This window comes from Theobroma umbraticum, unplaced genomic scaffold (genome assembly GCF_002168275.2).
Source record: "Theobroma umbraticum cultivar Fairchild unplaced genomic scaffold, ASM216827v3 scaffold_51.0, whole genome shotgun sequence".
NCBI classification, from domain to species: Eukaryota; Viridiplantae; Streptophyta; class Magnoliopsida; order Malvales; family Malvaceae; genus Theobroma; species Theobroma umbraticum.
The window spans coordinates 3730948-3758322 of NW_018397260.1; the positions used below are offsets into that span (position 1 = coordinate 3730948).

Sequence of the window (27375 nt, forward strand, 5' to 3'; positions counted from 1 at the left end):
AAGAATTATGTACTCTTTTTCCTTCACTTGGATTTTTTTCCCATGAGGTTTTTTCTTAGTAAAATTTTAACGAGGCATATTCTTAATACAATAAATATTCAAGAGGAAGTGTTATGAATATTTTTGTGAATATCCATTTATATTATCTATATCTAGACTTGATGTAAATCATATTAGATTAGTATATAATCCATTTAATCTCTAAGTGTTATCTTCATTTTGTATGAGGGTTATTTGCCTATAAATAGGCCCCCTTAGTTCATTTGTATACACACTTCAATAAGATTTATTCTCTTTCCCTAAATACTTTTTTTTCCTTTAAATACTTTCTCTTATATTTCTCTTATAATTGTTCTTTTAGATTTATTTCATAACACCTATCTCTTTTTATCTCTTTTTCTCCCTATCCTAAAGAGTAGTAATGACATCACGATAATTCCTCTATCTCTTTTTATCTCTTTTTCTTCATATCCCAAAGAGTAGTAATGGCATCACGATATGTGTTTTAGGTTCTTAGGTTTTTCCTTTTAATAATTAGGGATGAGAGATTCGAACCCTGCTTTTTAAACAGAGAGATAATGCACCAACCAATAAGTCAAATGCTCGGGTGCAGTTTCTTAGGTTAATTTATTTATATTCATAAAACTCCAAAGTTCAAGAGTTGAAATTGATTAGACATATCTGTAAATTAAAACACTGTATGATTTTGTCAACTTAAACCTGATTGCGAGCAAGTAAATTAATTAATTATTATGTATTGTATTATTTGTTTTTAGACATTGTGTCACTGATTTTTACGTATTGTGAAACTGATTTTTAAGTATTGCGTGACTTAATCATTGTATCTTTGATTTTTAAACATTACGTAACTAATTTTTAGGCATTACGTGACTAGGTTCTAAGCATTTACATGACTAATTTTTAAGCAATGCCTAAGTCATATAATATCTAAAAACTAGTCACGCAATTCCTTACTAACTAGTCACACAATATCTACCAACCAATCACGCAATACTTAAAAACTAGTCATATAATACTCAAAAACCCATTACGTAATGTTTAAAAACCATCAAAACTATTGAATCTTATTTAACAAAATTAACAATTTCAAATAACACATCATATTTCATTTAATAATAAAATCAACGATTATACCTACTCGGAGAAGAATGCTTAAAATGCTCAAAAGTTTTTCTTCATGTATCAAAAATCATTCCAAAATGTTTAAAATGCTCAAAACGCTGAAAAATTTTTCTTCGTGTATCAAAAACCATTCCAAAATGTTTAAAAGTTTTTCTTTTTAATAAAAAGTACTCTATAGATGAATGATCTGACGAAAAAATCTCAAAACATGTAAGTCAGTTTGAAGCGTAGACATAAACATATAGATAACTTTCATTCAAAGATAATTTTATTCAAAATTAATTTTTCTTAATTAAAAATAGTTAAAATTATAGAAAGTACTATTTTTATAAACACCTAATTTATGAAGATATTTTTGAAAAGAACCCTCAATTTATTCTAGTACAAAAAACCAAGGTAAAAAATTACAGTAGACAACCAACCTGCCACCACTTGTTTAATTTTCTTTGTTCGTGTAATTAAGCGTAGCAGCAAACTAACACTTATACAACTTATTTGCCAATCTATATGCCAAGTTTGACACCTATCAGTTACCACCACCACCATTTACCGTATGCCTAGTAATTGTAACATCTCATTACCAAACTTCGGAAATTTATAAATATCTCTGACACAAACCAAACCTGCCCATATCGGTACCTACTTTACCTACTAGAAATAATAATTGTGCCAGTTTCTGAGACATAGCAGGCACATACTTGTTCCGTGAACAAGAAAATGAGACAGGCGACGGTGCCTCTGCCACTGGTCCTCGTTTCTTGGCGTCAATTTTAGTCTTCAAACCTTGCTCCTTCCGGGATCCATCCTCATATGTTCCAAGAAAGGGGTAGCTCTTTCATATTTTCCTCCTTTCCCTTTCAAGCTGATTGCTGATTCAAACAACCAAGGTTTTCAACTGTAGAGAATCGTCTTAGAAGGTGTAAAAACGACATACTAAATGACTTGCTTTAGTCTCCACATATACATATAGAGGCATGGCTTAAAAGTTGGTGGAAAAGGGCATTCAAAGGTCTAGCATCGTGCCTAAGGTTGGACCTTTTCCCTTAGTAACAATATCTATGGGATCAATTGGTTTTCACTCAAATACCATAAGAAACCAACAACGTTGATGCCAAGAAAAATTGGTATGTCTCATATATATATATATATATATATATAGATACATACATGATCTTATTGTAAGTCAGTTTTGACCTTGATAAATTTAAAATACTTTGGTGGGAAGTTGTCAAAAGACTTATAGCAACTTCGCAGAACATGCCAAAAGTACACTACCGTACAAGTCCTTGTAGTCCTTTTAAGTTAGTCGTCTGTCTAAGTATTTAAAAACATTTTTAATTCCATTGGCTGAAGGAAGATTTTTAACTGCCAATTTGGACATTGTAGTCGTCCACCCATCTGTCAACATTTTCTATTTAATATCCTAACAAAAGGGCATCTCTGAATTGTGATAACTAAAGTTTCATGCAAGTGGGTGAGAAAAATTAGGACCCAGATTAATTTACTACAACCCATAGATAATTTTCAATGCCATGGGCAGAAAATTAATATAGGCAATATTTCTGACTTGACATTGTCAAGTGATGCTGCAGCAGCATCAGCAGCTTGGGTTGAGGTTTCTCAGAATATTACCTTGCTGTTCTTCTAAGCAAAACCTTTTCCTGTCTAAACCTTGCAATGCAATTCCCTTCCAACATTATTATACTACTTTTGGAGATTTCAGAATCAGAATACCGCAAAAGGGGGTTCCATTATAGGTGGGGATTTGTGGTTACAATTTGTTTGGCGGCGAAGACTTTTGGCCAAATGATGGACAAGATCAAGGCCAGGAAAATATCTCAAAACAATGTTAAAGGTGATGGAGACTAGACAAGTAGACTTACCATGAATGCCACACAAAGTTGGCATCTTCCAAAGTCAGTCACTGAACTTTCTGGAACCTGCCGGACAATTATTCTAGGTCCTTGCAACAACCGCCTAACTCATGTTAGGCACCGACTTTATATATTCTGTCCGAATTCATGTCTTTTCCGGCTCTCTTTTTTAAGGTATTTGAGTTTATGTGTTTCATAAACTATTAAATGTTAGGTACATTCATGAATATATATATAATAAATATGTAACACGGTATGTTATAATTAACTTATTTATTAAATATATTGAATTAAATTTTATATGATACGGCATGATTAATATAATTAAAATTTATATAATTTATAACATGTTTACATAAAATGATTAAATTAAAATATGTACAAGTAAAATATGATTTTATTATTTACATTTAAATATTTGGTTCATTTATGATTTTTCTACTTAAAGAGTAAAATTTGAATCTTCGATCTTTATATTCAAAATATATATAATATTATATTATTCAAATTTATAATAAAAGTTTATAAATATTATAATATTTATCAAACATAATAAAGTTCAATATAAATGAATCTTAATTATTATAAAAATATTAATATTTATATGGATCGATAAATAATCATAACCGTGAATTAAACGTGCTTATATAAAGAACACGATTAAATAAATAGATAATAAATGAAAATGCGATTAGCGAATCATGTTTTAAACAAATTATATGGATTTGACGTGATTAATACACGAAACACGATTAATTCAAATCTAAATCTGCTTAAACTTGTATCATTGTTCGTATCATATTATTATGTCATATAAAAAATTACCAAATCTAGTATAAATGAGGAACCACAGACTAATCACATTGAAATTGAAAATAATAAGAAATTTGGTGAGAACTTTAATGTACTCGTTGCCAGCACGTATCTTACGGTACCCTTGGTGTCCAGTACATTGTACCTTTTCGTTTGCCCTTAGATGTTGCTTTGAAAAAGTACCCTAAACCCTAACAGAGGAAGAAAAGTGAGGAATGATGAGCAGAAGAAAATCATGAACAAACTCAACAACATCATAGAGAAAATTTTGCTTAAAAATAGTTGCTATTAATACCGATGATAAGAAAAACGCTTGATATATATTGACAAAGGGATGAGGGAGATGGTACATAATCATCATCAGCATCAGCTCAAATGAGAAACCAAAAGGCAATCCATAATCATGAACCTTCGTTGCACTTTCACACAATAGAGTTAAGAAATGGTCTGCAACATCATGTTTTTGAATTCTTCAAAATCAACCACGCCGTCCAAGTTGGTGTCGTAGAAGCAAATCATGCTTCTGCAATCTTTGCCGCTGCTTTCATCCCACAAACCAAGTCTTACCAACACGCTTTGAAGCTCCTCGCAGGAAATGAAGCCATCGCCATTCAAGTCAAACACTTTGAAAGCCTTGACAAGGTCACTGTCTTCACCGGCTTGGATTAATCCATCCTCCTCCCCTGATCCTGCTGGCTCCATGTTCTTGCCATCATCATTCTGGTTCGAGATAGAATCATAAAAGAACAAGAATTCATTGAAGTCGAGACATGGTTTTCCCACAAAGGACCCCAACTCCTCAAGGCTGAACTGCACTCCAATTCTCACCAGGACCCAGTTGAGCTCCTCCAGGCTAACCAAGCCATCCCCGTTCTTGTCAAGCTTCTCAAAAATCCGTTGCAAGTCGTTATTGCTAAGGGGAGACATGTCGTTGGCAAAGAGAAAGTCACCATGAACATGAAATATCGATGCTTTATTGTTAATTTAGTGTTTCTTGCGCATACGATGACAACATCCTGAAGGGTTCGTTGTATATTTATATATGCAAATGGCTAATGGAAGTAGTTACGGTTTGTGAAAATCCAAATCATGGAGAAGATGATTCAGGAAGCTGGCAAGAAATTTCCTAGGAAAATTATTGATGGAAACAAATATTATTTTGATTTTCAGAAGATTGAATATTCTTTTCTGTTGGGGCAGAGATGAAGCAAACATAACACAATGGCTGGGGATCAGTAAATGAAACTTTTGTCTTCCAATCCCTATCCCAATCGTGGTCTTCGTGCCTCATGTCCCTTTCATTGATTTTCTATGCTTCTTTTTTTTTTTTTTTGAAAGTCGCTTCTATAAAATAGATTTTAATACAAGAAAACCATGGATCTTATAAAATATCAATTATTTTCTTGAAAAACCTAGAAATTTCTTTGAGATAAAGTTGCCACATATCTTGCTAGATACAGTTGCTTTTTTAATTTAATTTAAATTAATATATATAATATTAAAAATTTTAAATAAATTCTTATTCTTTATTTCATCCCATTAAATTTTTATATTTTTATTTTGAATTGAATAAATCTTTATAACTAACAATTGTTATTATTTAAAACACCAATCATTTTATATCCCATGAGATTTTCTAAGACATTATATCTTAGGAAGACTAGTAGACTTGTGTTAAGGCATATATGGAAGTCAAAATCTTAACTATTGGAATTAACAACTTGATATGAAGTTAGATATTTGTTCTTTTAAAAAGAGGAGTAGGATTCATATGATATTGAAAAAATTATTTCCTGGTATATTTTTAAAAACCCACCAAACTTTTATGTAGACATAAAAGAAATTTTAATTCACCTATATAAAAAAATTTAAGCTTCAAATATTTGTTTTCTTTTTTTTTTTTGTTGTTTTATCAATCATCATTCTAATATTCTGAGGGAAAAAAAATTGGAACGTGTATTGGATGATAATAATAAATTGAGATAACTATGATACCTTGCCCAACCATAGCAGTAATGATCCAAAAATTGACTAGCCAATGTTCTAATAAAGGATGTCTTTGGTCTCTCGGTTCCTAGACGGAACACGTGTCTGGACCATGTACACGTAATTATTTCGGACCATAAATTTCCATCTCCCCTACTTTGTTAAGGGGCCATCTGGTCGGCTGTAGCCTTGGGGCCGAAACCTATGTGCGCTAAGACATATCCTTTCCTCCCATTGTTTGAGTGTGGAAGTTGAATTGATGATGCAGGTGCCGTTTGAAAGGCGCGAAAGGCCAAGGAAAAACCTATCTTGATAGAGAGAAATGGAAAATCTATACATTAATTGACCAAATCTTTCTCCTGGTTTTAATCTTCGCATCAGTCTCAGGTTTTTTTCTAGAATAATTACTATAAAATTCTTCTTATTATTGTGAAAATGTGTGATGCAAATCTGCAAATATATTTACACTCAAATAATTAATATATAAATTTTTTATTTAAAAAATAGAATTCGAATTTCTTTTTTAATTAAAAAAATATGCAAGCGTATTTAATTGGCAATTTAACAAAGATTTTGTGGGTAAGCATATCAGCCCCATCCCCACACAATTATTCATTAAATAGCTCCAAGGTTTACGCCACTCATTGACTACTACCGACAGCCTCTAAACATCGGCCACAGCTGATTTATTTCTGCTTTTTTTTTTTTGGAGTATGGAAAAAACTTGAACGTGAGAGCCATATTGATACAGGTCCTCTGCAAGCCTTATCTATATCCAAAGGCCACTTTGCTGACATATATATAACAAATTAACAGAAATTAATGTAGGTCAGGAGTTAATACGAATGGGCTGCATTTTTTATAGATGCAGCACATTGTACACTTCTGCAGCAAAAATGGCAGCAGGAAGGTTTACTCTCATCACTTTCACTTTGATAAAAGAAGCAATCTGCATGAACTAGATTGCTTTGCTGACATATATCGCACCACTCTTTTCTGTCACTAGATATCAAAAGGCTAAGACATGCAAGAAATAAGCAACTTGTTCAAATGTCAAGAAAATTTTATTCCAGAATAAAAACATCGAAGAGTTGAGAAATAGGGAAGGTTTGAATGATGGCGAGGTAATAATATATCATACAAAATCTCACCACCTCTTAACTCATTATTTCCAAGAACATTACTTACTAAACCAACTAGCTTTGATAATAATACAAGTTACTGAAGGAAAGAGATTTATTCCTGCTATGAACCAACTAGTGATTACCAAATCACAAAAAAGCAACAAAAAAAAAAAAAGAATTGTTGTGTCTCTGCTTATGTTCAACTTCATGGCTTTAAGCTATACTTTCCTGGTTCACCGTAAGTTTTCTCCAATTGCTCAATTTTGTTGATTTTGAAACCCCTGATCCTCAGTTGCTCTGGTATTGCTGTATCTTTGTAGTCAATGCTCTCAAGAAGCCAGCCCTTGTTCTGTATTGATCCTCCTACTTTTACCTATTTCCAAAACCATGTTATTATGAAATTGTTCTTCAACTGAACTAAAAGCCTGAACCCCAAACTAAAGTTTCCTACAAACATACAAAAAACTGCCTTCCACATTTTACAAGCAGAGAAGAGTCGCGTACTCAATATAACAAATTTGATCCCTGAGCTAATAATGATAATGGCTAAACTAAGTGAATAAAGAAATGATAGGCAATGATCAGGCACAAATTTTTGAACAAGAAGACGTAAGAAATTAAAGTCATGAAAGTCAACATATTTGGGAAAAACATCTCGTATGATATTCCAAAATATGGCACCAAACTAAGATATAAATAGAACAATCATGGTACTTATAGACAACGCTTAAAACATCCAGTTGTAACAAACAACAAATCTTTTAAACTTGTTGCAAAAGAGTGCAAGGAAAAAGACCAAAAAAATAACAGATTAAACAATAGCATGCATCTACTATCAATTTATTATGGTTTACCTCTGCACCATCAACAGAGTCAACGATAAGAGCTCCATCCAAGGATAGATCTTCAAGAAAGATATCACGGCCCTTAAGGGCCATGGTAGACGTTTGAGAAATGGAGCAACTTCCACTAACTTTGCTTTTGATATCAGAGAAAGTCAGCCCCCATTTAGGATTCCAGGTAACACGTGGCCACACTTCCACCTCTTGCCCATTGAAAACCTGCTGCACTGCATCCTCCACTTGGACACCAGCCTAGCAAACATATGAAAATTGGAAACCAAACGGTCCAACAATAAAATGAGCGATAGAATTAGAGAGTGAGAAAAAGATTTTAAATAATGAGACAGATTCTAGATTCTAGCACTTGAATTTAGCAAAAGAATAACATGATAACCTTTTTAAGGATGAGACTGTTTGCACGATATATGGCCATTTCTCCAGAAGTTGCACTGTGATACGGGTTCCCTTTTGGTACCTTAATCAAGGTTGAGCAAACATTAATAACTAGAATCAAAATGACAAATTGTGCCCAGAACATAAACTCTAAATCACAAAGGACAACAGAAGATCATGATTATAAATATCCAAATTGGAGCCTTGGTTCTAAGGTAGATAAAGAATATGCAGCCTAAAGGTTGCCTTACTTGAAGATTAACCAAGAACAGTTTAAAAGAGACAAAAAGTGAATTAGGCACAAGAATGGAGTTAAAAGATATTATAATGATCACCACCATCTAAATAACTGTAGCACATCCCTTGAAACAACTCTATATTTTTTCAAGCGTGAGGACTGGATTTAAGAAAAGTAATGAATCTAAAAGGAACTGGTGCACTTAATTGACACAAGTTATAAAAAAATAGTTCCTATTAGAAGTTGTGGCAAAATAATGCTAAATAGGATGATTAGGATTTAAACCTGTATGATGGAAGATAAATAAAAGAAAAACTTAAATGATTAACTGTGAAATAGATTCCTGAAAGAAATTACACAACAAAATCTAGATCTTATAGCTTTTCAATGTTGTGATCTCCACAGAAGGACTTATTATACTGCCACTCCATTGTGTATTAGACCAATCAACACCAGAAATCCTGGATTTGCGATTCATCAACATGCTACATTGTTATAATAGCAACCCTGTTAAATAGAGAAAGATGGAGTACAGAAATTATTAAAATATAATTTCACCTTAGCAGCATCCTCAGGGTTGTTTTTCACAGGTGCATAAGCAAGCCATGTATCCAACACCTACACAACCATATTACATGAGGTTTAATTATGAATAAATATTTAATAGCAGATTCTTTAACAGAACGACAAGAGAAACAGGTTCCTGTCAGATAGGAGATAGGAGGTATCAAGACCAAAAACTTTAAGTCTGATTACAGGAAAGGCTTGAAACCACCAGTTACCGTAAATCCAACTCTTGCTGTGGGAGGCAATGTTTTAGGATAGTCTTGCATCATGCACTCTAGTCGAGTTGAGGATTTAAATGATGTTTTGCTAGCATCCTTATACCTGCAGTAATATAGGACAAAACAGATGACAGCGGTCGAGACTCACTTTCTTCTGTACAAGGGACTAAATATACAAAGTCCACAATTAATGTCTTGGGACATCAACAATCTGATAAAATCAGATCAAGTTGTTGAAGAATTTCCCAAAATGATTTGGAATCGATTGAATCTAACTTCTTTACTAGCTAGGAACCTAACAATAAAAGGAGCTTAATTGTCTCATTGTCCTAACTGTTTCAAGAACTGGAAGAAATTTCCCACAGCAGGCAAATTCTAAGAACAATGTACAATACTTAGATGTTTGCAATAGCCACCCATGAAAATTCAACAAATGATGCCAATGAGATTACCATTTATTTCAAAATTTTCTGTTATGCTACATTTTTCCGAGAAATTCAGCTTAATTCCTCTTCCTCATGTTGCTTCACATGGCATGCATGCTTTGAGGTTTTAAAAATAATTAATGAATTAAAAAAGAACTATACACTGTTTATTTCAGAATCTTGTTATAAGCAATACGAAGATGTTAAATCATCCATAAAGCATAACATTAACAAGTTTCAATCATAATTAGCAAAAAGAAAAAGAATTACTTGGGATTAACAAATTCCTTAATAGCACCCCCTGTTTTTGACAGCTCCTCAATGTATGGACCAAGCTCCAAAATCAGCTGTAAAACAGAACCAAAAAAGAACGGGAAAGGGAGGGAGAGCAATTAGACAAAGAATGGAATAGTTCCCACATATGGATACAAAAAATCAGATTAAATTTCATAAACATCATCATGATGACAATGACATTTTCATCAGTAGAAAAACTTTGTAATTTTTGGTCCCTCTAACCACATTGCTTACATAAGTAAAGAATCCTTTATATAATCCCAACCCTAGACATCCCCCCAGAACTAAAACATCTAAGTAATGCTTTTGAGCCAGAAAAATTACTTGGTTTATATTTCCTGGGAAAGGAGAATAGCCTGTCTCACAATTAACATCTCCATCAGGATGTCCAGTGGCTCTAAGCAGAGGATCAAGTTGATTGTATTCGACATTGATCACCATCGATCTCCCTGAAGTCAATTTCAATAGCATGCAGTGAAGCATAAATCATAGTGCAATTGAGACCTAAAACACCGACTATAGCATAATTGTATCATATATATCTGATATATCTAAGAAGAGGAAAAGAGGGGTGGGAGTGAGAAAAAGACGCAATTATGCACTGTATATATCGTCAATTAACATAGACAAGCATAAAAAGCAAAAGTGACCTAAAGAAATCAGAATTAGTGAAGTGCAGACCTTCTTTTAGTTTTATGTCAACGTCCCTATAGAAATAGGTCTCTAAGCAAATACACTCACATATAATTGGCAGTTCTAGCTTTGAAGGATTAGAGGAGAGTTTCATATATAAATACCATCACTGTGAGTGAGTCTGGTAATTCCTCCAATAGCTTCTTTTGCTTTGCGTTGAACAGCAAGAGAGTTGACATGGTATTGTTTAGTAGCACTGACTCCCAGTGATGCTGGAATTGCCTACAATGAAACAGTAAAATTTTATTTAAAAAAAAACAGTTTTGCACAATTAACATAAAAAAACTCTGGATGAAATGATTGAAATTGTAGCAGTCAACCTTGAAGAGGAGTCCATTTGTGTCTTGGAAAAAGAGAACCCATCTCAAACCAGCATTACGCCTAGCAAAAAGTGATGATAAAAGTATGAAAAGAAATATAAAAAATTATCCATTAAACCAATTACCAGGAGTGACATTTGAATTTTTTTAAGCTATGTAACTGATGTAGATAAATGTTGAGATAATTAAGAGAAAGGATAATTAGAAAACAGATTATTTATAAGTGTATGGTAGATAGATTACTAGCTTACTCACATGGTTGTTGTCAGTTTGTTTCAATGTAATAGCTTAATGTGGGTTAGAAACCAAAACTTGAGTCATACTACCATAAAGAGCGGCAAGGGCAAGAGCAGAATTCATATAAGGAGTTTCCGTGCCATAAAGAGATAAGTTTACAACAACAGGCAACATAGAAAAGTAAACTTGAAAAGGCATGCAAAAAAATTCAAGTTTCCAGAGTTTAGAAGCCACATAAGCATTTGAGACATACCATATGTTCAGAAGGCCGCTAGAATAAAGAAGCGAGTGCACATCACCATGGCCATGAGGTTTTGTCTAACAAGACAAGCAAAGGTTTATGAGAAGAACCTAAAGTTTTATGATTGAGAATGTATCCATTGCCTTGTATACAGCACTTACCTGAATTTTGTACTTGTTATGAGGGTCCAAAGCAAGCCTAGCATCATTATCATCTAAGCATGCAACTTTTTCCTGCAAGTATATATAGCACTTGACGTAATGCAACTTAACAACAGCTTTCACCAACAACACACAATGAGTGATTACATACCTGCTTAAGAAGTTTAACTTGAGTAGGTTTCATCCCGAAATAAGAATTTGATTCTAAAAGCTCCAATATACGAGCATGGGTGTCATCTGATGTCATTATTACAAAAGGAATCTCCTTTTGACATGCGCCTAAAATTTAGAGAGAGAGAGCAAAGAAGTTAAGAGATAAAAAGAGCTAATAAGTTTAAAAATGTAATAAACACTACAATGAATTTTACTAAACAAAGGGTTGGATATTAACTAATATTTCTTACTTAATTGATGCAAATATGTTGACATGAACACCTCTATCTTGTAAAAAACATGAAATAGTTCAGCTTGCTGAACTAGGGAGGCTGTTTACAAAGTATTTAATGGCCTCAGGTTGCTTAGCTAATTGCACCTAGAATATAGCTCAAGCAGATACTGAAAACAGATGATCGTTGTGCTTTTTTACCCAGAGGAACTAGTCCAGGTGAGAGCTTCCTTATATGGATAAGCTCATTTGCTATTGTTGATTATTGCACATATAAGCAAGAAATTTAACTACATAGAAAACATTACCGTCTAACTTGGAACTCATTTCATCTTGATCATTCTATCATTTTTCACACTTTTTTGAAAAGTGGCTTTTCTGATGATCGCTATAATTTAAACCTAAGTTCATCCAAGTGGCCTTCCCATGCATATCGACTAGTGAAATTTCCCATTGGCTGCTGAGTAAGCAATTTCTCATGCGCTAAGCAATTTCTCATGCATATCAACTAGTAAAATTGCTACTCTTAGCTGCTCAGTAATTTCCCATTGGCTGCTGCCATCATATACTGAAGGACAATAACACTTAATCTTCCTTGATCACATGGAAGAGAAAAATTAAAAAGACTATAGAATATGGAAGGCTCCTAACAAATAAGATGCCATACGAACCTTTTGTGAGCCTACTGCTAGCTTCCTGAAGAGCCAGAATAGACTCAATGTAGAGTTGTAAGAAACATGTTCCAGTTGTGGTCTCTGCTGGAAGTGCAACCTACAAGGTGTAAAAATAGCTAGTCAAAATTTCTTTTTTGGGGGGAGCAAAACTAACCAAGGTGTTGGGACTGATTTAATCAAATATATGGTTAACCCTCTTTAAAAAAAAAAAAAGCATCTATCCAATGTGCTGACAAGCATGAGTACAGGATCTTTTACTGGAACACAGGCTTCACACCAAAGTATCTATCAAATATATTTCAACTACGTAGATTTGTGTACCTTTTCTGAACCAAATAATTGAAATTAACAGGATAAACAACATAGTAACTGTCAGTCCATAGGTAATCTACCTTAATTCCATTGTATCCAAGCCGTTCCCCAAGTCCACCTGCAACAAGAACAAATGCTGCCTTTGAAGCTTCTTTGATGCCTGCCTCCTCAAATTTGATGAAATTTTCATCACCAAAAGAAGGAATTTCTCCAGTTGGAACCTGCAAAATAATTCACTGTGTTTAAGAAAAAGTTGCAGAGAAGGCAGTGGAGAGAAGGGCATGATACAGGGTAAAGAAAACTTGATATTGATGTCAATTTACATTAATATGAATTGTGTCAATATAAGAAAATGGATACTAATTAACATCATCAAAAACTAGTATGAAAAAATCAAGTTTCCAAAGTGAAGGACTAATTCGTTACCGAAGGTATGAAGCCATCATACGGATTCTTCCCTGCTTTTGAGTCCGCTAAGAGCTCCCTAGCGGTTTTAATATACGATGCCAAACCCCCTGGATAGCTTGAATTTAGCTTCGCCACCTAGAAAGAAACAAATCCACTACGTAAAACTCTTAAGATAATAGAAAATATTCACTTGAACACAATTCAAACATATCCAAAACAGCAGAGAAAAGAAAAATAAAAGTCCATCCTCTTATGCCCTTAATTTTTTTTTTTTCATTCATAATTTTACTGCATTTACCGAAAACAAATAAAAATACAATTTTCATAATTAAAAAATTTAAATCACAGCAGAGTTCGGTAGAATTCCACAACTTCAAAAAAAATCCGAAACCTGAGCAAAAAAAGCTTTCTTTTGGTCGTCCTCGACGCCAGGCTCTGCCCATTGCTGAAACAAATGGCTCTGTCCCATCTCCAACAACATCTTAGCCAATTCAATCTGCCAAAACAACCAAACAAAGCACATAATTAGCGTGCTACTATATCAATATGTATATATATATAGAGTATTCGAACTTTTTTTGAAAAAAAGGTACGGAATCAGGGACATGCAAGACCTGATCCGGAGAAATGAGGTCGAGATTCTTGACAAGATTAGGAGGCCAATCTCCCCCGTTGATGTTGAGGTTGGAGAGAATCTCCGCCACCGCCAAAGCCATTCTCGCCGGAATTTTTTTTCAAATAAAAAAGAAAAGAGAAAATAAAGGAGTGAAGAAGAAGAAGAAGAAGCTTGACCAGAATTTTACGTAAATAGAGTCCAAAACGGAACTTAACTTATCATGTGAAGTGGAGGAGGGAGACAGAGGGGGAACTGGGAGGAAGAGCAGAGAGAATGTCGCCTCGAATGATGGTGACCGATAACCGGTTATTACCGGTTACCAACCGTTAGTTTATATGGGCCCCACCTGCCCACGGTCTAACAGCTCTACAATCACGCAACGTACGCCTGCCAACTGATTTCCCTTTTCTTTTTTTTTTTTTGCTTTTATTTGACTGAATTTTTTCTTTTTCTTTTGCTGGCTCATCATCAGATAATCATTTACCAAAAAGAAAAATAATAGCAATCAAACTGAAAATTTTTTTGTCTAATCTAATTTAAGGGAAAAGGTTGGAAAGTAGGGGTAGCTTTTCCGGATCTTTTCAATCTTGGCTTTTTCATTAGCAGCAGTTAAAAATCTTTTTTTCTCAAAAAAAAAAATAATGAAATTTAAAAGTAATGATTAACTTAAGAGTCCCAACTGATTAAAAAGACAAATTTAATTATTACCATATTTTTAAATATTTTTCTTTGTTGTATTCAAAAAATAAAAGGAAAATTTGTGTACCCTCCCTTTTAAAGTGCTAATGTTAACTGTTTGCATTTTAAAATATAAAGATCAAGAGTGTTCATTTGAATGGTTGGATTAAAACCAAAATTAAATTACCCGAATTAATATTTTCCTTAACCGAAAATCAAATTGAAATTCTATATAATCGAAAGATAACCGATTGAATTATTTTGAGTAATTCAGTCAAGTTACACAATTTAATATAATTAATGTTAAATTCGTGACTTTAGTTAGAAGTAAAAAGACTAATTATTCATAAATATCAAATTTTTATTCTAGCAATTAAAAATTAAAATAATTAATTAATTTAAGTTTAACATCAAACTAATTAAAAATTTACGAACTCCAACATTTATAGAGCATATATTTAAAATCACGTTCTAAATTACTAATTCACAATATTAACACGAATATAAGGAAATCCAAGAAAAATCAAATACACAAAAAAAAAAATTACATTCATAGAAAGTCAATAACTCAAAGGAGTATAGAATTTAGTCATCTAACAAAAATTAAAATTATAAATGTTCCGTAATTATTAATAAATGTCTTTCAAACTTTATTCAAATGCTTATACACTCACCTACATCACTCAATTAAGTTTCTTCATATAATATAATAATATATATAATTATAATAAGTGATTAATCAATATTTTTTATATTTGGGTTAACGGAAAATTGAATTATAAAAAATATTATAATATAATAATAAATCAAAATTATTTCAAAAACTGACTGATTAATCAAATTAATTTGATTTGACTCGAATTATGCGTAGCCCAAGCAGGGACAAAATTAATGACATTGTATATAATCATACAAATTAAATTAGTATGATATCTTGTTCTTGCATTTGTACTGGAGGAATAATAAAAGTTAGTACTAAAACATAAAGAAAAGGAAACCACGTGGCAGGTAGTGGCAGACAACCGAAAAGGTAAGCTTTTATTTCCTTTTAACAAACGATTAAAAAGAGAGGGAGAGAGAAAGGATTGAGAGCATATGCTTCCCAGGCTGAAGCACAATCTCCTTCAAGAAACTTTCCATTTCATTTTTAGCGTTTTTCGGCTTTTTTTTTTTTCGTAAATACTCACTAAGTCTATGTAATTATATATTTTATTTAATTTAATTTTTATATTTAAAATTAAAATAATTTAACCTTTTATTTTTTAAAATTATTTTAATTTAATTTATCTCCTAATGACATCTAATTTTACTGATAAAAAAAAAATATCAACATTAACGTGACATCAATATGATGACGTAATAGTATCACGTTATACTAATATGATGATGTGGTAATACTAATGCAGTACTGATATGCTTACGTGTCAATGCTATATGACAAATCAAAAATTTTTTTGAAAACAAATTATGTTACGTTGTATGGATTAAATTAAATAAAAATTATATAATACATGGACTTAATTGAACAAAATTAAAATGTTAAGAAACTAAATTGAAAGTATTTAAAAAATATAAATATTTAAATATATGATTGCTATACTTATTAATAAGTTAAATATTTAAGTGTAAAAGATTTATGGTGTTAAAATATATATATAAATATTTTTTTACTTGATTATTTGAGTCTAAAATATGTACATTAATTTATCTCCTTTGTAAAAATTAAATTTGAATTGTCCTTCTATAAAAAAAAATTTGAACAAAATCTCATATTTAAAGCTAAATTTAAATGAATAACTTACATGATATTGAAATAAAATAATATAAAAAAACTAAATAAATTTTTTTTATCTATTTATAATAATATAAAAATTTAAAATTTATTTAACTTAGTTTTTAACTTGAGCTGAATTCATATTAGCAAAGTAGGTTGATTTAGTTACAACTTTCACAATTTACAAGTATCCATTCTTGTGAAATCATTTAACCCTCACTCAATTTATCTTTTATTTAAATTTACCCAATGTTTCTTATAAAACAATTTTATTTAAATTCAAATACCATAATCAAATTTTGTTAAATTTAAATTATTAATTTAGATCTACAAAAAATACAAAATAACATGATACAAATAGTTACAATTATATTTAACTCTATTAGTCATAGATGGAGTCTTTAATTAAAAAAATTTCAATTTAAAAAATATAACCTGAAATATTGAACAAAATAAAAACATACAAAATAAATAAATAATTGAAAGGGTGAAGTAACTCAGATTCTATAAGTGTAATAAGAGGTTTGTCATGCTCAAATTAAGCAAGTTAGAACGAGAAATTATTTTTATGACCATCGCTAATTCCATGTCTTCTTTCTTCATTTTTTTCAAAAGAAAAAACTAAATCAATTTATTTTGTTAATTTAAATTCAGCTCAAGTTAAAAACTAAATTATATAAATTTTAAAACTTTATACTATTATAAATAGAAGAAAAAATTTATTTAATCTTTTTATATTATTTTATTTTAACATAATACAAATTATTTATCTAAATTTGACTTTAAATATGAAAGTTTTTTCAAAAAATTTTTTATAAAAGAAGAATTCAAACTGAATTTTTGTAAAGAAGATAAATTAACGTACATATTCGAAAATCAAATAATCAAGTAAATATATATATTTAATACTACAAAATCTTTTACATTTAAATATTTAACTTATTAATAAACATATCTATCATCTACTTAAATATTTATATTTTTTATATACTTTTTCAATTTCGTTCCCTTAATATCTTAATTTTGTTCAATTTAATCCTTATACTATATACTTTTGTTCATTTTATTTCCTATGATGTGACATAATTTTTTTTTGAAATTTTTTTGATCTATCGCATGACACCGACACGTTAACATGTCAATGTCACATTAGTATTACCATGTCATCATACTAGTGCTATGTTGCACTACCACGTAATCACGTTGGTGCCACATGACATGTCATGCTATCATGTTGATGCTATATCATTAAAATTTGTCATGTCAGCATCACGTTAGTGTTACTGTCATCATCTTTAATGGTAAAATTGAACACCGCTAAAGAGAGAAACTAAATTAAAGCAATTCTTAAAATCAAATGATTAAATTGCTTTGATTTTGAGAATATGATTAAATTGAACAAAATGAATGAGTACAGAGACTTGGTAGGTACTTTGATTTTTTTTTTTTAATTTTTCTTGGAAGAAATGGGCCTAATATTTGATCCCAAGGGATAAGCTTAACTCTATATTTCAATGTAGGGGTGAGCAAACATAAACCGAACCGAACAACCGAACCAAACCGAAATGAGTTCGATTTTTTTTGGTTCGGTTAATTCGGTTTTTGGGTTAGTTCGATTAGTAAATATATTTCGATTCGGTTTCGGTTAGGGAAATTATTAAATGAACTAACCGAACCTAAATAAGGGCATTATGGAGATTTTACATGAAAAAAAATCCTAAACCTAAATAGCTAATCTCATCTCTTTGTTTGGTTTGTCTCTCTGCCGACTGCTGTTCCGTGACTCCCGTCTCCTCTCCCCACTCTGTTCTCTTCCCTTGCTCTAATGATCCGTCTGTCTTGTCTGACTGTCTCCACTCTCTATAGTTTATACTCTCCAATCTCCACCTTCATCTCTTCCCCTTCTCACTCTTAAACCTTCAATAGATTCTTTCCTCAACGGGCGACGCCTTCGCGGTGGGGTTTCGGTCAAACTCAAGGCCTATCGCCAGCAGCTCTATCACCGAAACTGAAACGAGAACTTTTTCCCCGACAGCCCAGACTAGCGCCGTCTTCGTCAATCCGGTTTATGTCCCCTCGTCGGCTAATTGAGACACTCATACTCTGATACTCCACAGTCCTCATAGCTGGAGTTGGTAATTAGAGTTGATGTTTAATGATTTTTCAATAATTTTAGTCGAAAATTAGTAATTTTTGTATTCAAGGCTTAGTTTGACTTGGGTGTTAATTTGCCAAAACTAGAGAGCCACCCATAGAAACTAAGACATCGTGGTACACTTTCTAAGGGATTTATGCAGTTAAGAATGGGTAAGGATTTCCAAAATTTAGATTGATATCAGTGTAGATGGGTTGAACTTGATATTTCTTTTGTGGCAGCACATTAAATATAGGAAATGGTGCATGTAAAGTCTGAGAAATTATTAGTGCGATTGGACGTACTTAAGGATCATTGAGATATGTAAGAAAAAGGGAATAAGATTTTGAGTGGTATTAAAGGTAAGCTCCACATACATGAGCATGGATATGTTTAATATGCTTTCCCTTAATTGAGTAGAATTTAATAATTATATATAGATTTCAAAGGAATATGTGAATTGAATTTTAAGCATTCATAGATGCTACCTAAATTGAGCATTTAATGTCATGTACAAGTTGCTAGACACATATAACTCGAGACCTAGCACTAAAAATTCAGCTGCGATAATTAATTCTTGATGGTAAGAATGGTAAGTAAAATGTGAGATTAAAGTTATGAATCTATTTGTTGGCAGCATGTGTAAAGTACACAGCATTGAAATTTATTAAATGTTATTAAATGTTATTAAATGTTTTTGGGATTAATTGTTGCCAGGAGAATTGATAGAAAAATTGATAGTTTTTACGCCTGCAGTCCAAATATTTTTTTTTGTGTGGAAGAATGAACCTTATTTCATAGGGTGGCGATTTCCCTTTTTGTTGTGATTCTGTAAATGGTCACTGGTTTAGCTTTTCGGTAGCATGAAGAGCAAGCAAAAGTCTTTGTATAGCAATTCATGGACACGGGAATAAAATAAAAGATAATGCTTATATTATTAACTTTCTTTACCTTACCTTTTACTTTCTAAATAAAAAGATAAAATGTTTGCTATTAGTGATAGATTCTTAATTATATTTGCTCATATTTTTTTATTATGTGCTATTAGTGGTAGATTCTTTAATAGATTTTTCATTCTTGAATACCATATTTGCTAATTAATTAATTCTTTTTGAGTGATAGATTGAAGATTTCAATGGCAAGTGAAAGCGATAATCCGACTCCTACTCCTAGTGATGCTGCTACGCAGCCTATGCCTATTGGGATGCCATCATCGTTACCAACACCAACTACACAGCAAACTATAATCTGCACTAATGAAAGTGATGTTATCAATTCTAAGAAACGAAAAGCACTTCCACCGAGGTATGAAGTTTAGAAACACTTCACCAGATTCGTAAATGATCAAGGTGAACAAAAAGCTAGATGTAATTATTGTGATAGGGTATTTTTTGCTAATACTAAATATAATGACATAACTTCATTGAAGAATCACATGAATTCTTGCAAAAAGTTTCCTAGTTCTGTTAATGATTCTACTCAAACTGAGTTAGTTTTTCAATCAGGGGATGGGTCAATAGGAACTTGAAAATGTAGTCAATAAGCCATTAGAAAGTATCTAGCTAAAATGATCATCAGAGATGAGTTACTTTTCAGATTTGTAGAAGGGGAAGGATTTAAGGAATTCATGTTAACTTCATGTCCTAGATTTATTGTGCCATCACGATGGACTGTTGCTAGAGATTGCTTTAACCTTTTTGTTGATGTAAAGAACCATTTCAAGCATATATTGAGAACATCTTCTTTTAGAGTTTTTCTAACCACAAACACATGGACATCAATTCAAAGCGAGAATTATATGTGTCTTACAGCTAACTTTATAAACAATGATTAGAAATTGCACAAAAGAATTTTAAACTTTTGTCCCATTTATAGTCATAAAGGGGAGGCCATTGGGAAAATGATTGATAAATGTTTGCGTGATTGGGAGATTAGTAAGGTTTCACTATTACTGTTGATAATGCTAGTTCCAATGATGTTGCAATATCACATATGAAGAAAAAATTGAACTTATCAGAAAATAGTTTTTTAGAAAGCAAATTTCTACATATGAGATGCATTGCACATATCATTAATCCCATTGTCACTGATGGATTGAAGGAAATGAATGATTCAATTGCTTGTATTAGAGGGGCAGTTAGATATGTGAAACAGTCACCTGCTAGGTTAGTAAAGTTCAAAGAATGTGTTGAGTCTGCAAATATTCAATCAGAAAATTTGTTGTGTTTGGATGTTAGTACTCGATGGAATTTCACTTATTTGATGTTAGAAATAGCTCAAAAGTTTGAAGAAGCCTTTAATTTATTTGAGGAAACTGATTCTTAGTATAGAACTGATTTGTTGATGGGAGATGAGATACATGAACATGAGGATTGGGAAAATGTGAGAATGTTGAATCTTTTCTTGAAATATTTTTACACACTCACAGTAACAGTTTCAGGTACTTCTTATGCCACAATTAATACTTTTCTTGATGATATTTGTGGTATTTATTGCATTTTGAGAGATAGACAAAGACATCCTGATGTTGAGTTGCAAACAATGGCAAAGAAAATGAAAGAAAAATTTGATAAGTATTAGGAAAATATAGAAAAAAATGAATAAGCTGCTTTACGTTGCTTCTATTCTTGATCCAAGGAAGAAAAACGTATTTGTAGAATTTTGTTTTAGAAAAATGTATTCAAATGAGCAAGCTTCATCGATTTGTGTGAGTTTGAAAAAAATAATAAAAAAGTTGCTTGTTGAAAACCAAAAAAACGTACAGTCTCCTCTTGAGAAAGTTGGTGATAGTAGTCAATCCCAAGTGAGCCAAATTTCAGAATTTGATGATGATATTGACTCCAGTGCTAGTGTTGCTCTTCTGAATGAATTTAAGAGATATAAAATTACAATTGTTAGGGAAGAGGATAAATCAAAATTGGAGAAATATTTGAGTTTAAATGAGCCTGATGCAACCGATAGCGATAATTTTGATGTTCCCATTTGGTGGAAACTCAATAGTAATAGGTATCTTACTCTTGCCCTACTAGCTCGTGATGTATTAGTGATTCCTCTATCCACAGTTGCTTCGGAATCAGCTTTAACACCGGTGGTCGTGTGCTTGATGTATATAGGAGTTCTTTAATGTCTAAGATGGTGCAAGCCCTTATTTGTGCTCAAGATTGGCTACGTGGATCTTTTTATTATCTTCATGACACTGAGAATGATTTGACAGAGCTTGAGAAAGTTGATGAAGGTAAGTATTTTATTTATATCATCATTTCATTTTTGTTGTTTCAATTGTTAATATGTTATTGCTTTATTTCTTACTTTCTTGTTTATGTATTTTGGAGTTGTCAAAGATTGCGGTGGACAATGTACTTGATAATCTTTAAGATAATCAAGTAATGTACAAATGTTATCTAATGCCTATTTGAATTTATAAAATATTTAACATGTTCTAACTTATATTTTTTAATCTATTTGAAACTAATGATTTTTTTTTAATTTTTTTAAACTTTTAAGGGTACAACATGCATTTATGCTAAGTTGCTCATAGCATCAAGAGACATTTGGGAAAGAAGTAATCTTTAAAAGTTATTTGCATTCAAGATTATTTGTTGTTGTTTTTATCCATTGTTGAAGACTGGAAATGATTTGTTGTTATTTGTTGAAGACTATTTGATGTTGTTTTTATCTATTGTTAAATACAGTTAAGTAATTGTTGTTATTTGCTGCACATTTGACCATTAGAAACCTGAAAATATCTATTTGGTATTAAGCCATTAACTGGTTGTATATTTTGTCACAACATTCTTGTCTATGCCAGCATAAACTGTGTTTGATTGTACTAATTGTCTAATTTTTTTCTAACCTATCCATAATTATTGTTTCATTCAACCATACATTGTAATTCTTACTGATATGAATAATAATAAAATATATATATATATATATATAAACAAGTAATAGACAAAAAAATAATTGAGGGCACCAAACCTTGTTTATAGTTTGTTGGACTGTTTGGTTGCTTGGGAATAGATTGTATACAATTACTTTTATAGATACATTCTATATTGAAAACACTAAATAATAAACTATAAAATTAATTTAACTCAAATTTATTATTGGCTCAAGTCCATTTCTATTAATTGGGTTTGACTTTTATTTTTGAAAAATAAATTTTATTAAAACTAGAGTTTATGCCAACTGATGTCTTTATACAAAGAGTCAAAGACTTCTTTTAGCATATAATAACTAGTTCGTGTTTGATTATAAATCGTATAATTATAAAATAACTACCACTTTAATTCTTAATTTCTTATGGTAATTTCTCAATCTTAAGTTGAGTTTAAAAACAAAAAGAGAATTAGCTTCCTACCCTCTATCCCAAAAGAGCCCGAATTTAATAAAAACGAAACTCAGCATTATGCCTAAGCCTCTGTCACTCCCTTATGCTATTTTCCTCCAGCCATTAAAAATTATTTTCATTTATTACTTTTCATTATATCTATTAGACCAACATTTACATGTATGTGATTTTGTGATTAAAAATATTATTGTAAAGCAATTGAAAGAAAAGTATTTATTTTATTTATTATAATTTTTTAGGTTTATTTTTAATATTTTGTAATATTGATTTATTTAAAAAATACAACATAAATAAAGATATACAAATAAAAAAATAAAAAATTTGTTAAATTCGATTTTTGAAAACCGAACCAAACCGAACTAACCGAATTAGTTCAATTTCAGTTAGTTCGATTAGTTATATAATTCGATTCGATTTCGATTATTTTTAATTAAAAATTCGATTATTTTTAAATAGTTCGATTTTTGGATATCCAATAATCGAACTAACCGTTTGTACATCTTTATTTCAATGGGCCGTATAAAGCTGATCCAAGTCCTTTCGAAGCAAAAAACCCAGCCCAAAAACAATCCCAATTCATTCTCAGTTTCTCAACTCAGCTATCAGCTCAACGGAAACGAGAAAAAAAATTAGGGAAACAAAAAAACTCGCCTACACTCACTTAATTTCCGATTTTCTGGTAAGCTCCTGCGTTTTGCGCTTTCCGTTTGGTTCCTGAGAAATCGTGGCGAAAACTGAAAGAAAATTAAGCAGCATTACAGTATCCGGTCTTGCACGTATATCTCTTCTTTTATTTTTCTATCCTTAAACCAAAGATTGCCTCAATTAACTCGTAGCAGTTTTATTGAACGGGAAAAAGGTTTCTTTTTTGTTTGGAAGTAAGAAAGTTTTGATGGCACAATGCATGATAAAGTTTCAATTTTTCATATTTTTTATAATGTAGGTGCTGTATGATTGATTGGTAGAACACTGGGAGCAAGAAAAAGAGGTTTTTTTTTTTTTTCTTATAATGGGGGGAGTGGAGAATCATATATCTGATGATATTTTGGAGGATTTAAGGTTTTATGGTCGGTTGAAGAAAGAGCGCGGCATGTTGGAAAATTTTAGGCCTAGTTGTAGTAGTAATGGTAAGGGAAATAAGAAGATAAATAACAAACAATGCAATGAAATTGACATGGACGAGAGTTTAAAGGATTCGGATTATGAAACATTTATCAGTAGTTTAGAGCAGTATGGTTATGGCCATGATCATGATCATGATCGTGAGAAAGGGAAGGAGAGGGATCCTCAGTATGAGATGTTTTTGGAGAATCTTAAACCGGATGGGACATCATACTTAGCTGAAATTCCATTGAGTTGTGGCCTTTCAATTATAATTAGGTATGAAGAAAAGGAACAAGGGTCCTTTGAGAATGTGGAAAGAATGAGAAATTTTAAGAGCAATTCAAAAAGGGTAAAGGCTGAGGTTCCAGACTATTTGGATGGGTTTTCAAGGAAAGCAAAGACTGATTTGAGAAGGATAAAGGCTAAGGTTCCAGAAAATTCAGGTGGTTTTTCAAGGAAAGCAAAGGCTGAGATGTCGAAAGCTGTGAAGAAGGATTTGAAGATTGGAGAAAAGAAAAGAAAGCGGAAAGTAAGAGATGTTCCGACTGGGGAAAGAAAGAGTGCAGGAGATGAGAACCAAGTAAAAGAGGAAGCTGAGGATGATTCTATTCCTCCTAGGTCAAGTGGAGAACCTTCTAAGAAGATGAATCTTGATATGGTAGATGAAAGCTGGGAAGAGTTTTTGAATTCTCGGTCTAAGCGTGGCGAGAAAGTGGTATTTAGCGATGAAAGTGGTCATGAAGGTAGACATTGGAAGGATGATGAGAGTTCTTCTGATGTGGAAATACTTGCATCAGACAATATTCCTTTTCATGAAGGAGGTTATACACCATTTGTACCAGCAAAGTCCTATCAATCCTTGGTATATATTTTTCTTTTCAACTCTCTATATTGCTTCTGTTCCTATTTTCTTGCTCCTTTATTTTTTGGTAAAGGGGAAAAACTGGAAAAAGGGTAACAGAAGATATATCTAAGCCTAGATATTTTTATCAAATAGTTAAGAAGGGTTCTAACACCGTCTTGAAAGGGTTTTGTAGTATATTTTTTTTCCTTCAATTTTGTATGTTACTGATTCTTTTACTGTTCTTTTCTGGTTCTATGTGCTTGTTGCCAACAAAAAGACCGGTGATGAGAGTTGGGACGGCATAAAAAATTCTAGCCTGTCTCAGTTTAGGGAGAAGCTTATGAATCTTCTTAAAAAGCCTTATGACCAAGAGGAGTTTGATTATCTTTGGCGAGAAGTAACTTACAAGAAACCAGTGCAGGGTGTTAGAGACTTACGTAATGGACGAATGAAAGCATATTCAACCAAAACTGATGGAAAATCATACCTTGATTGGTACAAAAGTAAGTGTGTTTTCTCCAAATACATTGATGGGCATATGTCTTTGCTTTTTTCATTATAAACACATACACTATATTTATAATGTACATTAGTCACTGAGACCATTGCCACTATCTAGAACAATTTGTTATATGTAGTTCTCTCAAAATGATCCTAAGATATTTTCTCACACAAGATAAAATCTTGCAAGCAAAAGACTTTGTCCTTTCAGTATCCAATTACTTGTTTAAAATGAGTTATCTCATCTCCTGGTTTTGTAATGTTACTGAGTGCTAGATGATTCCTGGAATCTCAAATTGTTCAATAAAGTTTATTCTCCTCACTGTCTGTTGCTTTCTTCTTCTTCTTTTTTTTTTTATTCCACTGCCTTGGAATATTATTTTATGTTTACTATTACAAGATTACTATCTGGGTATTCCTCAAATTACGGCTCTCATCAAAGAAACTGTTTTGGCAAGTGATTTGAGTGATTGTTCCTACCTTTTCTTTTTCCCATCAGATTTTGCAAGTTTATTTTGCTTTGGTTCCATAGCTTTGGTTGAGCAGAATTTATTGAGATTGTTCACCGTTTTTTTCTGTATGTTCAGTATGTATTCAGCATTCATGCAGTTTCAATGAAACTTCTTACACGATATTAGCTTTAATGTTCATTTTTTGTTACCCTTGCAGAACTAAAAATTAAAATTGATGAATTCAGGTGTGATCGACATAAAATTTTATGTCTCTTACGTGGATTTTTCTTTTGGTTGGAGGTGAGTGTTTTATATCATCAGTGCATCTTCTCATTTTCCTCCTGTATCCTGCCTAGGCCTCTTAGATGCTAACAAATTTTCCTAGCAAAATTCAGAGCCGGGTTAAAAAATGGTGGACTGGGGAACAGGGAGAAGAGCAGGTATTTGCGTTATTGATAAACCAAGTTTAATTGAATTATTATGCAGTGAAAAGGAGACACTGGCTTAATAAATACTTCAAGGAGGTTAAGCAGAGCAGAGTGCTAATCTTTATTCTCATCTATATTTAGAGTTAATGAGGATGAAACAATAGAGGGCACTGTGCATTTTCATCCCAATGTGAAGTTGAATTTATGGACTAAGATTAAAGCATTTAAGTTCTTAGATAAATTAGTGTCACCCGCAAGCAAAAAACACTTTAATAGATTCTATATAAAACACTAATTAATTTAAGGGATTAAGGTTAAATCACCACTATATTATGACTCTTAAGGAATTTTGCCACTGTACTTAAATTTTATTGAATTTTGCTACTATAATTTCAATTTTGTTGATTTTTGGACAAAAACTAATGGAATTGAAAATTATCATGGAATCAATAAAATTAAAAGTATAGTGGCAAAATTTACAACTTACATTAACAAAATGTTCCTTGAAAATTTTCAATTCCATTAGATTTTGTCCAAAAATCAACAAAATTGAAAATATATTAGCAAAATTCGACATTAACTCATAGTATAGTGGCATATTTGACGTTAATCTCTAAATTTAAACTAGGCTTTTATTTGAATTGCCATACCTATTTATTTTTGAAAGTCCACTTATGAAATTGAAACCTTTTTCATTTTGCATTCATGCATATTAGCAGAGATTGTTGTACCAACACTAGCATGCATGATTGCTTGGTGCAAATGGCATAAACCGATGTTTTGTAACTAGATGTTTTTGAGAAAATCTTCCAAATATTTAGGGTTGTCTATTTTTTGTCAGAATACTGCTCATGAAGGTTCATTTCAGCCTTGGTTGGACTCTTTATATTTGAATGCATTGGATGGCCAGAGATTTTCTCTGAATTGAGATTACAATATCTCAGCATTCTAAAGCAAATGTTGAGAGATGCAGCTGTAGCAAATTGGGCACAAATGTGTAAGGCCTCACCTGTGAATATTTGGCAATTAAGGAATGTATTCATCAGGTTTCTCTGTCGAAGACCTAAGTTTCGGTGGCCAACGATTTTTGTACTTGATGCAACATTGTGATTCCTTGTAAACTGATACTTTCTATATTCACC

The 27375-nt window shown here is 31.9% G+C and overlaps 3 protein-coding genes, 1 non-coding gene and 1 pseudogene across 10 annotated transcripts; 2 read left to right on the forward strand and 3 right to left on the reverse strand.

The window, feature by feature from the left end:
• Positions 1-4087: 4087 nt before the first annotated feature.
• LOC110416327 (Calcium-binding EF-hand family protein) lies at positions 4088-5206 on the reverse strand. The gene has a single exon (XM_021428298.2). The coding sequence runs from the start codon at positions 4755-4757 to the stop codon at positions 4266-4268; it is 492 nt and encodes a 163-aa protein (XP_021283973.1). The 5' UTR covers positions 4758-5206; the 3' UTR covers positions 4088-4265.
• A 1652-nt stretch (positions 5207-6858) lies between these two features.
• Positions 6859-14222, reverse strand: USP (UDP-sugar pyrophosphorylase). Its single transcript, XM_021428297.2, has 17 exons — positions 13966-14222; positions 13743-13847; positions 13370-13486; positions 13024-13164; positions 12629-12728; positions 11724-11851; positions 11573-11644; positions 11424-11488; positions 10934-10994; positions 10718-10835; positions 10245-10369; positions 9894-9970; positions 9196-9301; positions 8972-9031; positions 8177-8257; positions 7795-8034; positions 6859-7313 (listed from the first exon to the last, which is right to left on the reverse strand). Exons 1-17 carry the CDS (start codon positions 14065-14067, stop codon positions 7146-7148), a joined length of 1866 nt encoding a protein of 621 aa, XP_021283972.1. The 5' UTR covers positions 14068-14222; the 3' UTR covers positions 6859-7145.
• A 2689-nt stretch (positions 14223-16911) lies between these two features.
• Positions 16912-17004, reverse strand: LOC149527178 (small nucleolar RNA snoR8a). The gene has a single exon (XR_016351293.1). It is a non-coding gene; the product is annotated as a small nucleolar RNA snoR8a (small nucleolar RNA).
• A 1190-nt stretch (positions 17005-18194) lies between these two features.
• LOC110416260 (uncharacterized) lies at positions 18195-27212 on the forward strand. Of its 7 annotated transcripts, none has more exons than XM_089783587.1 (7): positions 18195-19858; positions 21616-21788; positions 23848-24870; positions 25130-25355; positions 26023-26105; positions 26201-26245; positions 27075-27161. In XM_089783587.1, exons 3-7 carry the CDS (start codon positions 23914-23916, stop codon positions 27159-27161), a joined length of 1398 nt encoding a protein of 465 aa, XP_089639713.1. In that variant the 5' UTR covers positions 18195-19858; positions 21616-21788; positions 23848-23913. The 7 variants fall into 7 exon arrangements, with proteins under 7 accessions (XP_089639713.1, XP_089639714.1, XP_021283869.1 ...); XM_089783588.1 differs by having other exon boundaries at positions 21667-21788; XM_089783589.1 differs by lacking the exons at positions 18195-19858; positions 21616-21788 and adding an exon at positions 23428-23583.
• Positions 20121-20878, forward strand: LOC149527179 (zinc finger BED domain-containing protein RICESLEEPER 2-like; annotated as a pseudogene).
• Positions 27213-27375: the final 163 nt, after the last annotated feature.

Excerpts from the sequence above, each read along its gene's own strand:
- LOC110416327 (XM_021428298.2), bottom strand. The coding sequence starts at position 4,757 with ATGTCTCCCCTTAGCAATAACGACTTGCAACGGATTTTTGAGAAGCTT.
- USP (XM_021428297.2), bottom strand. The coding sequence starts at position 14,067 with ATGGCTTTGGCGGTGGCGGAGATTCTCTCCAACCTCAACATCAACGGG. Across the intron at positions 11,645-11,723 it reads AAGTTAAACTTCTTAAGCAG|GAAAAAGTTGCATGCTTAGA; the intron begins GTATGTAATCAC and ends ATATACTTGCAG. Across the intron at positions 11,489-11,572 it reads ATAACAAGTACAAAATTCAG|ACAAAACCTCATGGCCATGG; the intron begins GTAAGTGCTGTA and ends TTGTCTTGTTAG.
- LOC110416260 (XM_089783587.1), top strand. The coding sequence starts at position 23,914 with ATGGGGGGAGTGGAGAATCATATATCTGATGATATTTTGGAGGATTTA. Across the intron at positions 25,356-26,022 it reads ATACCTTGATTGGTACAAAA|AACTAAAAATTAAAATTGAT; the intron begins GTAAGTGTGTTT and ends TTACCCTTGCAG. Across the intron at positions 26,246-27,074 it reads GGGAACAGGGAGAAGAGCAG|AATACTGCTCATGAAGGTTC; the intron begins GTATTTGCGTTA and ends ATTTTTTGTCAG.